Here is a 14,990-nt window from a genome sequence, read left to right as displayed (position 1 = left end):
AAGGATGCAAACAAAACCAAAGAAATCGAAGAAAACTGAATCAATTACTTGGACATTTTTCTAGTTTAAAGTCTTTTGAAAGGTGTCATTAGATTAAAAATTAATAAAAACAGGACTCGTTATTTATGGTTTTAGGCATGATTGCAAAATCTCCTCTTTGTCATTTTGATAGAGCTAGCTGAGAGATTGAGTGCCTTATTCCCTTACAAGGCTGAACCTTAGTCCAATGCAAAATCAGAAAAGTTGTGTTTTCAGTTGTGCTTTTGATTCAAGAGTTAGTTCATGGAAGCAGTAGCTATGAGAGATTTAGCCTTACTTCAATGTATGTCTTTTGAGAATAGGGCATTTACTGTCCCAGTGTGTGTGAGAAGTGTTCTCCCTGGGTCTCTGATAATTGAAATTGCCTTGCAGTCTGGATCAATGTTCTCTTTGACTAGAACCCTAATTTTAGTGTAAACCCAAAGACTATTTTCTTGTCCATCTTTAGCCTTGCTTATGAAGCATTTCCTACATCATTTTTCATGACCACATCAGACAGAAAATTGCTGACTGAATGTGATAATAATACAGTTCCATGAGCAAATAGGAAATAGTTAAATAAATTGTACAAAGGTGATAAATATGTACAGTATAATAAAGTGTGTAAAGAAAAAATACATTGCTTTATGACAATAGACACCTCTAACTTTAAATGTCAATAGCTACATTAAGCAGCTATTTTTCCTTCCTCTATGTCTCTTTATGTTTGGTGTAAATTATTTTCTACCCAGCAGCTATTTACTGCATTTTGAATGTTTTACTCAATACAATGAAGGTATATAAAACCTCTCATTAAATCAACAACAATGAAATGTGGTGACCATGTCTTTCAATGCATCCACGTTCTGCTGCATCTCAAAAGATAAATACTTTCTTCTGATTCCTTCACAAATTGTTTTAATAATATAAAACTTTTTTTCACCTACAAGAAGAAAATGCAAACTAATTTAATGTCATGAGGATGATTTTCTCTTAAGGAAACAATTGTAAACTATTATCCTGCTGAAGGATGAAAGTCAAGTTATTCTTCTAATATCTGTCTGCTATTGCTGTCATATTAACACAGGATTTTAGGATTGAAGAAACTTCATAGGATTCTAAGAGTGGGACAGTGGTAGGTTTTTTGTTTGGTTTTCTTTGTTTGGTTTGGTTTTATCGTTGGTTTTCTTAAATTGGTAAAACTAAAATATATTTTTAATGCCAAATTAAATTTTTAAAAAGATTTCTAGAAAGTATGAAATCTAGACTTTGAAGAAGAAAACGGTTTTCAATTTTGAAGAAGAAAACAGTTTTCATGAAAATATTTTCCTGTTTTAAATTATATCTGTCATGTAAATCACTTTATAAGCCTTAGAGATATCCTGGTACCTTTATTGTGCCTATTGTTGTTCCCATTCAAGTTGAATAGAGCTTTATTTCCAGAAAATTTTGCCTACCTTTTATTAAGGTTGAAATCCTACCTTCAACCTTATGAAGGCAGAATATTACACAGAGTTACTAGCATGCTTATTAATATGTTATCATGTTCCCTGGTTGTTTCTCTTTACTATAAATATAAACTTTCACCTTAATCAGTTTGGAAATAAAATTTGTTACTTTCATTTAATTTTCTTGGTGATTAAAGCATATCATCTATATTATGATCAAAGATGTCAGATTATATTCTCTTTGGAGGGTGCTATGGAATTTATAATGAGATCATCTATCAATTCCAATTTGTTTGCTTGTTAAGTGTGTTGCTTAGTCTAAGAAATGTAAATAAATGTGGCTGTAAAATGAATGCAAAGGTTTTGGGTCATATATTTTGAACATTCACTGGTTAGCTTAAAATTCTTCAGTAGCATTTAAACCTTTTGTGGATTTAAATCCCTATGCAGCGTGAGGAGAGGTGGAACAGTCTAGCCTCAATTTTTTTGACTTTACATTACTAAGTTAGAGGTATAGCTATTTGTGGAACTGTTGAGCCATTAGAAAATGTTAATCAGATTTTCAGAAATGCTTGTAATGCCAGATTTCATGCATACTGTATGCAGGCTTCATTTGGAATAAGACGATGGAAATTTTGTAAAACATCTGTTAAAGGTTGTGATGAATATTCATGGCAACAGCTTTCATCACCTGTTAAATGCAGCTCTGTTTTTCAGATGGCCTGGAGACTCACTGTTACAAGGGGAAATACAGTGCAACATTTTCCTTATGATTTTGGGTTTTTTCCAGTTATGTTATATTGGGAATAATCAGAATGTAATGAAATGAGACCTCACAGCGGAGAACAAAATCAAAAATTTAAGGGGCTATTGCACCAGTTCATTAGGGCTCTTCACTTCTGCATTCCCAAGCAGGAGTTTGGAAGCAGGGTACCTTTCAAGGAACCTCAAATCCTGTGTACAGTTTAGGGCCCCCCACTGCAAGAAAGGTACTGAGGTGCTGGAGCAAGTTCAGAGAAGAGCAACAAAGCAGGTAAAGGGGCTGGAACACAAGTGTTATCAGGGCCACCAAAGGGAGCTGGGATTGTTTAGCCTGGAGGAAAGGAGGCTTGGAGGGATCATATGGTACTCTACAACCTGAAATGAGGTTATAGCCAGGTGAGGGTCAGTCTGTTTACATGAGTAAAAAACAATAAGTCAAGAATGGCCTCAATTTACACCAGGGGAGTTTCAGGTTGGATATCTGGTGGAATATACAGAGATATCACTGCCAATGTTAGAAGAATCTAGGAAAAATACATTTTGGGAAAAAGTTCAGCACCACATCCATTCATCACGTAGCTTTTTTATTTTATTGAGAAACACACTTGCCACCAGAGTTTATATTCCTAAGTGAAAGTGACTTCACTGATGCTGAATTACTAATATTTTTATAATACTGTCAACATTTTTTGCAGTGTGCTTCATGCCTGACTTAAAGAAATTCAAAATGGCTTGCTGTGAGACATACATGTGCTACGGATTTAGTTACAATTTAACTTATTACCCAGTATACTTCTCATCAGTTTTAAAATAATTTTAGATATTTAATCATTACAAATACTGCCTTTTATTTTCTGTAGAGACTTTGTACTGATGTTTTTGTTTGGCTTCTCTCTAAGTTAAATCATGTTACTACAAAGATATATAATGTAGAATAAAAGAAGTGTTTCCTCATAGATTTAAGCAGTTCCAGACTGAAAAATCTGAACAATAATTACCATAGGTCACACTGGCGGATCCGTGGCAGGGTACCTGGAAACAAAGACCTGAGTTTGATGGTCTCTAAGGCAAAGTCTAAATGGTTTCTGACAAGAAAACCACTTAAGGGCAACATTAATCACCAGTACCCCTTAGACATTCCAATCTGTAGGTTATTTCCCAGCTGTCACTCAGCAGGAGATATTGCATGAGTTTGCAGAGTCAGACAGAATTTTTCTGAGTGAGAACTACAAAATAGAGCTGTCAGCTTGGCAGAACATGGAGCCAATGTGTCCCTGTATTTCTTCTTACTGAATTGTTGGGATGGGTCAAAAAAAACCAAGCACAGAAGGGCAAAGCTTTCTCTGCATCTATAAGGATTTCACTTAGGCACCTTCCTATCTAGTTATCTATCTGTTTATCTGGGGTTTTAGGTGTAGTTTAATGATCCATTTTTTCTCCATAGTATCACAGAAGCCTCCACAGACTAACACAATCTCAGGACTGTAATAAACTCAAGAGTGTTGTAATCTTCAATTTTACCTGACTAAATATTAGACCACAGCAGTAGAAACTGCTTTATATTTCTCTGACAAAAACGAAGAGTGCCTTAAATCAATGAGAGATACTATTTCAAGATAAAATGCTTCCAAACATAGAAGTATGCAATGTGTAGAAAAATTAGTGCTTTTTCTTATGTAATTTCTCCTTTGAACTTTCTAAGGAAGAACACCAAACTGTGAATTGAGAGTCTCTGTACCTTGCAAAACATATGTATAACTCAAAAACTACATTTCAGTCTGTGCTTTCACCTCTCTCAAATCACAGCACAACAGTTCTGTCAGAAGAACTCAGTCAAGATCATGCAGCTGTGCTGCATCAGGTGAGATTTTGTTCACAGACTACCTGAACTCCTAAACTGAGCAGTATAAAACTGAACTGAATATAAAAATAAGCTTATAAAGATGAAGGTCCAGTCAATTGTCTTTGTCTATTTTAATATGGAGAAATGAAGAAGGCAGAAATATGGTATCAGCAAAAGAAGAAGTGTAACTTCGAGGATTAAGCATTAATCTTATTATTAATTAATACTACCTTAATAGTAATTAATGTTAATTAATTTTTATTTTAATTTGTGTAGTATAGAACTCTAATGTAAAATAGGACAAATATCCTGAGTCAGTGCTGCTCACATTACTGAGAGCAAAATACTCACTTAGAACTGTTGCAAGGTGACTTGATGGGTGCTTGCGCAATTTTCCAGACTGACATTTCTGTTTAAGTGTATTTTCCAAATTGCAATTTTAAATTAATCTTTGCTCTTAGCCTTGAGGGTTTTTCTGTGAGCATCACGGTGCTCTTCACATTTAGAATATCATCTTAAAAGGTACATCTTTTAAATGTACATCCTTAAGATTTTTACAGAATGATTTCTCAGTTGCAGTGACTGCATTTCTGAGCTCAGATTTCTGACCTTTGTTCATTTGTGTGTTTCAGTTTTTATTTTCCCCATGTCTTGCACATTAATTATTTGTTTAATATCTCTTTTTAGATCAGATTCTATGCTAATATAGAGAGACTATGTAACACTAAATTTGATGAAAGAACAAATATTTTCTCATATCAGCAGTTTAAATATGGATGAAAGAGAAGATTTTTTTCTAACCATATCATGGATACTTAGAAACAAAATTGCTTGATTTTGTAGATATATCATTTATGTGGTTGTATTATTAATATAATGCAATAAGAGATTGTTGTGTTTTGTTGGATTTTTTTTTCGTTTGGGTGAACTCTTTTTTTGTTTCCTCTTTCCATCTCTTTCTTTCAATCCAGACTTTCTTTGTGAAAGGCTACTAGAATTTCCATACAATTCTGACCTTTCTCAGTGACTGCATCTTTCTCGTACACCTTTCAGCTCACTTACATTGTCCCCAGCAGGAACTGTGAACGTTCAGGTTAATAATCTGGGAGCGTCTGCCATAATGACAGTAATATGGGGTGAAAGTAGTTTAATCAACAGATAGCTTATAAAGACAGTTTCAAGACCAAAGTATACACTGATATTCCTAGAAGAGTAGGATCTTAGGTGAGGTGTACAGACAACATTCTGGAAATTGGAATAATACTAAATTGTGTACTTTTGCGTGGACAAGTAGATGTGGCTCAAGTTAAGATTTCTTGCTTTTTGTAGGTTCAGAGAATATTCTTTTCTCTACTGGTATCAATTTTAATGGCTTCACTGCATATTTTTTCAGGTTTCTTAGGGTTTGCCTATTTGTTTCCTTGAAACTTCATCTAAAGTAGGTGTGTAATATGCAATACCTTGCCTGAATAAAAGTGTATTCAGATGAGAGGATGACTGAGGATGAAATATATACAAAAACAACCAGGGGTGGCTGGATATGCACAAAAGCCTCTGAGTTCCCCTCCATCTGCTGGCAGTAGTGCCAGCCTGTGGCCAGCATAAAGTGCAAGTTCTCAGTGGAAGTGAGGGCATGTTTTGTCTGTCAGCAGCTCTACATGAAATCTTATCTGTTCATTAAGCTTTCTTGTGATTAGGCTAATCTGCCAAAAAAGTGTTGTTCCTAATAGACCCTGTTCCCATCAATCAGGCTCCTGGGAACTGAGCTGCAGCCATTAATCAGACCTATATGTAGTCACCGCATACCAGCCAGTCTACTGTGCTTCACATTGCTTTAATTTCCAGTCAAATATGCATGTCTTCATTGAAATAGGAATAATGTTTCATGGCAAATAATAATCAAGCATTTGCTGAATTCTTAGTGCTGTTCTTTGCAATCAAGGTAATTTCCACGTTGTGTCATTTCTATCAATAATAGTAATCCAGTGGGACCTTCAGAGGCTGTTCTGTTGCTTCACCCATTTGCCTTGATAGTCCATTGGGCAATGAATATTCCTGATGTGTTGCTGTTGCAGAAACCCCTGTGATAACTATTGACAATTATTATAGTCATGCACTGTGAAAATTCAGTGTCCAGTAGCTGTAATTATGATAGTAAGAACTTTCAGCTAGTAGGGTTACCTAGTTAACTCAAACAATTCTCAAACCATAATATTTATTTTAATAGGCTTATTCTGTTGAGACATGGGAGTAAATGTAGTCTTTCTGTATATAACATGTGCAATTGATATTACAAATATTTCGCACTTCCACTAAATATTTATTGTCTCGTTTTAAGCTTCAGGGTTTTTTTATAATACTGATTAGATAAATTAATATATTAATAAAACTGAGTTAACTGAAAAGTAACTTAATGACCGATAGTTGTTATTCTGAAATAGCTTCCATAATTCCTTGTTTCCTCATCTTCGTTGTTTTCTTATCTATGATAAATTTTCTTGTTTTGAAATTTGAAGCAGAAAAGGCACCACTTTCACATAGTGATAAAATTGTCTTTCTCTCAAGGTTTAAAATTGAAAATGTCTCTAAACAGATTTTTTTTTTGTATGGACACAGATGGCAGGTTTGTGAAATTCAGCATAAACGTTATCTTCTTTATTGATAATTGATTGTCAGGGGAGTTTAAAGAAGCTCATGGGATGTTACAAATTTATTTCTGAGCATGTCTGAAGGACATCTGCTGGAGTTGTAAGAGAGCTGAACAAAGCTTCACCTATTCAGCACATAACTAGACACTCTGCATATGCAGCTTTCTGCTTTCACACTGTTGCCCCTCACACACATGGGGGATTTGTGAATGTCTCCATGTATTCCGTGAAGAAATATCTTCCAGGAAATATCAAGGGGAAGAAAATTGCAGGTTGATGTAATTTTGAGAGATTTAGCAATTTTTGTTGAATTTACATCATCAATATTCTTCTAAGCAAAAGAGAAATACCCTTGGCTCTACATGACCTGGAAATACTAGTGCTAGACATAAACAGAAACAGAATATGCCACAGATATCTATTATTGGCTTCTTATTGCAGTGAGGAAATCTGTATAGGCAGTGAATCAAAGCAGAAAGATAGCAACTGTGCACTACTATCCCTATACCTACATGTATTGAAGTACCTGTGTTTGCTTTCAAATACAACAGATATTGATTAAATACCAGCTCCAAGAACACATACTGAAGATAAAACCTTAAAAAAATTGATCAGAAAAAATTAATTAGACACAAAGGAGCAAATTTATGTATGTAAAAAAATGTAGGTTTTTTTCCTCTGTAGTGGTGTCTAAAAGAGTGCCAGCTAGTCTAGTTGTATGCTGATGGGCTGTAAAGAAATGTAAATTAAGGTAGAAAAACAAGGACTTTGTATAATATTACTAATGAAGTTAAAACATAGAGTTCCTTTTTTGGTCCAATAACAGATCCAAAATTGATCCAAAAAATCACTGTGTGATAGTAGCACTCTTTGAAATGTCTTTTTTGTGTTGTTTGTTTTTTTTTTTTAATTATAGAATCAGGTAAGATGATAGCTAACACTGTGAGGTGACATGATGAACAAATGTAACATATGTGGAACTCAATGTTATTGATTTTTTGTGCGTACATTGGTTATCCAGTAGTAGTCCAGAGATGTGTAGATTGTTATGGTGCAGCCATTAAGTTTTTATCTAAATTAACTTGCAAAAGTATCAGATTTGCATTAACCTGGAGCAAGATTACATAATATCACTTTCCTTTTCCTTCAGCCAGCAGGATCTTGTATTTGTATGGAGGCACTTAACTCATAAATTTGTCCATCTTAGCCTCCAAACAATTATTTACTGATTGTTACATGTTCAGTATTTAAGTCCCTATAGTGGAGAATTGTAGGGCACATTAGCAGAATGGCAATAAGTTATTAAAATTATTGCTATTTGAGTAGCAGTTCATTCCTGGTTATGTGTTTGTGAGGTGTTATTCTGTTTCATGTTTAATCTTTTTTGTTTTCACTTCCAGGAGCTGGAATTTTCCAACCTGTTTGCAGTCCTTCACTGTATCCACTCATTCTTTGCAGCCAAAGTGGCTTGTTTGGACCCTTTGTATGTAGGCAGCCAAGCCACAGCTTCTGCTCTTCCCACAACTTCTGGTACTGGCAAATTAAAGTATACTACTTGACATCTCATATGACAGCACTGCCACTTAACGAGGACACATAACAATGTATAAATATTCATAAGATTTAGACCTTTGGTGAACCATGTACGTGGAAACCAATCCTGGAGGCAAGACATCTTGCAGCATCAGCAGATAAATGGTCACATGGGATCATAATTTCATCTCAGTTCTGCAAGACGTCAGTAAATAATACTAGTTGAAACCCCAGAATAGGATGGATATGCTTTTAGTATTATCTATTTGTACTTACATAGTGCTTTAAACAACACTGGAAGCAAAGGAATAAATGATGAAATGAAGCACTTGAGTATTTAATAAAAATTTCAAATTGCTGTAATAATACACAAAAAGAATTGTCATTTTCCTGTTTTCAGATTTTTTTATGACAATATACTAAACTCTGAGTATGAATATAATGCCCTATCATTATATTATAAATGAGAGCAAACAGTAAGCGTATAATACATGGTGAAAAGGAGATAAGCATGAAAAGTCATTTTTGTAAGTATCTCCTCAAATAAGAAAGCACTTTAAGCACTGCTGTAAATCCATACTTGTGTCCATACATGGAGTCATACCACTTTTTCCATTTTGTTTTCTTATTCTAACAGTAACAACAACAAAGATATAGCCATACTGGACTGATAAATTAAAACCAAACCAAAAAAAAACAAGCCACAAAAAGCAAAATACCTTTTCATGGGTAAGGCCCTCTTCTTCAGGTAAAAATAATGGCATATGAATTTAATTTTAAAAACAAATTAAGTGCAAGTACAAAAAATATCGTCAGCTATTTACTTCCTCCTTTTTTTTTGTCAAGAATACTGTAAATCTAACAGTCTTTGTTCACAAGATTTTGAATTTGTTTCAGAGACAACCCACTTAATATGTTTCTTCCATGGTTTAACCTTGATTTCATAAGTAGGGTGTCTGCTCCACTCAAGCTCTCAAGAAATAGACATTTTACATTATGCTTGGAAAATTAGTTCACTCTTTGAATTCTTAATAATTTATATTTTATAGATCTACATTGTTAGTAAAAAACAGGAATAATTTAAATAAGCTGTAATGAATAGATTACAAAATGGATAATTTCTTTGTCTGTTAAGACCATTACATCACTCTAGACCACGTACTAATTCGAGAGTATCATTTAAAGTTGAAATATGAGAGACTTGTAAATTTAAAATTAATAACTTTATTTAATTACAGTTTTGCAAAATAATTTAATGCTGTGCTATGACACACATCAGTGAACATGGGAAAAAGGTGTGAGGATGTGTGTGATATAGTTGAAACAACAGAAAAGGTGAGGGATTTTTTCTTTTGATAAACAGGAAAGAGAACCAAAAAATACAGGAAGAACAGTTAGTGAGCTACAGTTTGGGCAAAACATTTTCATTAGTATTTGTGGGTTTTCTGCTTATTATATTGTAATCAAAAATTCCTTTCTTCCCCTCCCCCCCCCACTTAGACTTGTCAATAGCAGGTATGGGCTAGGAACACCATCTGCCTTTTTTAGTAGACAGGCAAATTCTTTTGCATTCCTTTCTACATATTAAGATAATTAAAAACTTCAAAAGTGAGGCCAGAGAAAAGCTTATCAAAATGGGAACAATTCAAACTGCAAGGCAGGGGCAAAAGATTAACAAAATGTAGGCGCAAATCATGTCTCCGTTTTATTTTGCTTTGCATTAGAAGTATTTAGATTTACATATGTGGGAGTTACATTGCTTTGACGTATAACTGATCTAACTTGATACTAGCTCCAAATAATCAAAAAATGTATTTTCCTGAGGACTCTTTTATCACTTTCAAATGTTTTTCAGTACACATTTACTTCCTTTTGGTACACCTCCAAGGGCTACACATTTATTTTTAATTCTAAATATAGTAGAATGATGTCATAATCCAGTTATTAAATACTATATATACTATATACAACATTTTCATAGGCATCATCATGTATTTGTTCATATGAATTGTCCTTAAATAAGGGCATCACATACTGGTCTCTGAGTGACAGAAAGAACTACCATGGCCATCCATAGGATCTTGAGTTTGCTCCTGGGAGAGTACAATCCCCAAATACTTTGAATCCAAAGCTGCAACAGTCTAAGAGGTTTAACAGTTGTGTCCTTGTCAAGAAAGCATATACTGGAAACACAGATCTTGGCAGAGTGCTGACAGTGCTGAAAACAGAAGTCTGATATCTGTTAATGACAGTTCTCCTCCTCAGTGCTCCCAAATCATCTCCTTCTTTCAGAGCATTGCTGTGGCATTCAGCTATCACGGTGTCGGCATACGCTAGCACCTCAGTGCATGCTCTGTTGGCACTGGCAGAATCTAAAACTAGTCGGCTGCCAGTTGAATATTTTTCCTTCAACCGTCCATGTTATGTGCACTTTTGTACCACTGAAACCGAGAGGTATTTAAGAGATGTGCTTGAATAAGCATAACATTTACCCAAACCAGCACAAAGTATGTCATTGGAAGTTTCTGTAGATGAAGGGATTCCATCATATGACAGCCCCCCTACTAAAAAGAAAAATCAAAATACTAAAAATGATCATTGTGCAGAACGGAACTAATGACAGGAACTTTTGGGACACCAGGGTATCCTGAAGGTCTCTGACAAGTATTCTTTTTGTAGAACCCCTGTATTCATCACTGAGACTTTCACAAGTGGGCATTAAATACACAACATTTAAGAAACACATTAGCCTGTAAATTGATTTCCTTTTTGTTTTTCTAAAGAGGTCAACTGGCAGGACTTAATCAATACTTTATTTTCAGAAAGATAAAATTGATACTGAGAGAATATAAGACGTCACAGCCTTGACTGTAGGTCAGCATTGATTTTTTAGTGCAGCAGGGGTTTGTGCAGTGACATCACAGAATATTCAGAGATGCCTCTGCATCCAACCTGACCCTTGTAAAGCAAGTTGGTCGGAAATTCAGTCTTGAACCAAAGAGGGAAAGTTTTAAACTCTGTGTTATAAGTAATCCTTAAATACCAAAACAAAATTTACAAACATATTAAAAGGTTACATTTTTCATTTAAATACCTATAAGAGGTTTCCATTCAAAGCATAGGGAACTTCATACGTATATGTCAAAACTCAGGCTTTATGTTGCAGCCTGTCATTTCACATTTAATATAAAATGAATAAAAGTATTTTGTAAGTACACACAGCCCAGAGACAATGAAAAAAACACAATTATGAGCCATCAGCTTTTGCTAAAATATGAGTATGCAAGTGGAGGCAAATATTTTAAGAAGAAAGGGCAAACCAACCAACCCATAGCATAATATGTAATTTATTTTCTTTATGTCATGATACTGTCAAGTTAGTTTAATAAAGAAAATTCTTTATAGTACTGTGCCTATTGAAGTGATGTTATACAGTATACCAAAAATACACTTGGTTTGATTTGCTTTGCTTTGTGATGGGAATTTTAGATAATCTGATCTTCAAAGAACTGATCATATGATAAGTTATAGTGTTAGCATAATTTTATTAGGGAAGTGTTACTGGTTCGAATACATATTATTCTTGATTTCATCAGTAAATGAATACATTTCTTTTCTTAAATATGTTTAAAAATACAGTTAGAGATTTTCAAAAGAGCTTTGCATTCTAGTAGCATGAAGGCATCTTTGAAATAAAGATCAGCATATTTTTTAGCTGTTCACCATTTTATTATCTTAATTAAGTGCAGTAAGTTTGTGGAGACAAGCTAAGTGTGTGTTATTTTTTAAAACCAGTAACTGGAAGGTTTTTTTGCAATTCAAACTAGAATTTTTAAGAATGCAAATCAATAATAAACAGTATCAATTTACTTTGAGATGAAAATCATCTCAAAATCATCTTATTTTCTGGATTAGTCCTTGATTCTACAAAAATATATTTATTTATTTATTTTAGACATGTAGACTTTTCAGAACACCTCAAAGTGCACAATCAAATGTGTAGGTGGTTTTCAGCACTGCAACCTGCTACTTTAAATGTGATTTGGTTTATTCAATGCCTTAAGATGTTTCTTGAATCAGAAAAAAATGTTAAAAAAGTTGAAGATCTCATGAATGTATAACAGTTTTCCTTAGAAAGTCAGACCAGTTTTCATTCTACTTTGACTATTCCAAGGAAGCTTTTGGAAATTTTATTAATATTAAACACTAATCCTTGCATTTGACTTTCCGTTTCTGTATGGGATCTGGTCTCTGAAAAAGTATAGTGTCTGAACAAAAGTTTAAGCTGATTTTAAAATTTCTGTATCAGGGAATTATGAGTCTGTTCTTTGGACTCACACCTCTGACCAGTTCAGTATGATGGGAAACATGAGAGACTCACTCAAGCTCCCAAAATTTAACTACTTGTCTTAGATGCCACTCAAGGCTCTCAAAAGCTTCACATGCATCTGAAGGTGCATGTGTATGTCTCTGTCTCTCTCTCTCTCAGGAGCTAGAGGTGCTCCTATCCTAGTGCTTTAATTTTATCAGAAATGTGTTTTTTTAATATGGGCTCTGCCTGCACCCACTCATTGTGCTATTCTTCATATCACAGAGCGGTCTTTAAGCACATGAACCATTTTTATAAGGATGAAACTAAACAAGCATCACATCTATATAAGTTCCAGGTCCTAATGGGCTTTCAGACCATGCAGCCCAACTGAAATGAGTTCAGAGTAAAAAAACCCTCTGACATGCTAACAGTGAGACTGCCAGGTTCTGGTGCCAGGCGTTTCTGTGTCTGTGGGGCTGCTGCTTGTGCACTGTGGGTGCTTGAAGGACCCTAAAAACCTGAGCTTCCCAGTATAGCCCACCAGAGCTTAGTGCCTGAAGGGGGATGTTGTGCTGCGGCAAGGGGCAGAATGAAGCTGAAAAAGGCCGATGTTGCCAAGGGCCAGTTATTCTGCGTCATTTTCCCTCGCCACACTGGGATAGTATTGGCTGCAAGCAGGCTACCCCATGCAGGTCAGCCTTCTTCCTGATGTATCTTTTTCCCTGTCTGTCACATACAAATACGTACCTGAATATTTGCTATGAGGTCTCCAAGTGTACTTCCCTGTTTCCTCGCCCCCGTTATTCAGACAGATGGAAAACTGTACTCTCACCTACATAACGGAGCCGCTAACTCTCATACACAGTCAGGGGACAGTGTTAAGGATTATGGCAAGAGCATCTGTGTAGCAGTAAGAGTGCTTGAGTGTGATTAACATTCAGGTTATAGCAAAGTCATATCTGTGCTTAAGTGCTTTCCTGACTTGGAGGGTTCTTAAGTGGAATTTTTGTATTTTCCCGGAATAAGTTCTATAATGTCAACATATTTCTACTTGCTTGGCTCAATTTTCGGGAAGTTTGGTAGAGACAGTGGTTCATACCCTGTTGGAATAATAGAAAAAAACATAGGAATACTGGAATAAAAATAAATTTCTGTTCTGATTCTGTATATTATTACAGTACATTACGTAATCTAGTAAAATATATTGAACAATTTAAAACTAAATGCTTTCATTTACATTACCTAGTTTCACTACAGTATACGTGGCTTCCACTTTCAACAACTTTCTCCACAGGAATCCCAGCTATATATTATAGAAATTATTTTATTATTCAGTATATACTAATATATAATGCAGCGTGTGTGTATGTGTGCGTGTGTGTGTGTGTATATATTAGTATATACTAATGGAAGATATTCAGTATATATTAATGAGAGTTACATATTAGGCACAACTATGAAACAGGAGCATAAATCCATGAAGCTTTACATTTAGAAAGTTATAATACTATAAAGAAACATATGTATATTAGTTGAAGAAATGGCTATTTTTGCAGGATATGCACAGTCTGGGTATATGATAATAAATTGATAAACACTAACTAATTTACTATTTCATACCTCCAGGAACTTTTTTTTTTAATTATTCTTATCCCTTTAGCATATTTGCAATATATATCATACGTTTTAATTTGTTATGAATAAAAATGACTGAAAAAATGTAATAGAAAGTGCTATATATTTTATAAATATTAGAAATTTAAGAAAAGCTATTCAAATTATTTATTTCATTTTTAGTTAAGGTTTTGTGGTTGTTTGTAATATGTATTTGTGACAAGCATAAATCACCTAGTTGTTTAAGCTCATTAATGTATCACTAATAAAATGCTATCTTCTGTTTTGTTTTTGTTATGCTTCTTTTTGTAATGGAACATAACAGAAAAAATAGAAAATAAATACTTTTTTAACTAACCTTTTGCATTCAGTCATACAGTGTATGAGTTTTATATCATTGAAAGCCAAGTCTGGGAAATCAAGGAAGTAGTTGAAGACCCTGGGGTAGTAAAGTTATTTCCCAACACTATGCACAACTGGTTATTTGATAGAAATAATGACCATTCCTTACCTGTATGATCAAGGCATATAACCCACTTAAAGCTTGACTAGGATTTTGGAAATATCCGCCTTTCTCCTAGCTATGAGGCTCACCTGCAGCCAGATTATTTTACCATACAACCGCCAGATTATTTGACCATTGACATTTAATTCTTAGTTTTGTTTGGAATTAACTTAGGCCCAATAGTGCAGTGCATGAAGGCATTTTTGGTATATCTTTGAAACCAAACAGCTTTAAAATGATGCCGCATCTACTAGAACAAAACCAACTTTGATGAGTTTGATTTTCTTTGTCTTTTTCCCTGACCGAG

General features: G+C 34.5%; 1 protein-coding gene across 4 annotated transcripts in view; it reads left to right on the top strand.

Annotated features, from left to right (window-relative positions):
* Window positions 1–14,462, top strand: part of SNTG1 (syntrophin gamma 1) — a 346,324-nt gene extending 331,862 nt beyond the window's left edge. For all 4 annotated transcript variants that reach the window (XM_032701856.1, XM_032701874.1, XM_032701865.1 and 1 more), the window contains one exon: window positions 8,120–14,462. In XM_032701856.1, the coding sequence (XP_032557747.1) occupies window positions 8,120–8,278 (159 nt within the window). In that variant the 3' untranslated portion in view covers window positions 8,279–14,462. The remainder of the gene's footprint in view (window positions 1–8,119) is intronic.
* The last annotated feature ends 528 nt before the right edge of the window (window positions 14,463–14,990 follow it).

Source organism: Chiroxiphia lanceolata, chromosome 1, assembly GCF_009829145.1.
Source record: "Chiroxiphia lanceolata isolate bChiLan1 chromosome 1, bChiLan1.pri, whole genome shotgun sequence".
Lineage (NCBI taxonomy): Eukaryota > Metazoa > Chordata > Aves > Passeriformes > Pipridae > Chiroxiphia > Chiroxiphia lanceolata.
Note: the sequence above shows the minus strand (reverse complement) of the source record. Positions and strands in the feature narration are given on the sequence as shown.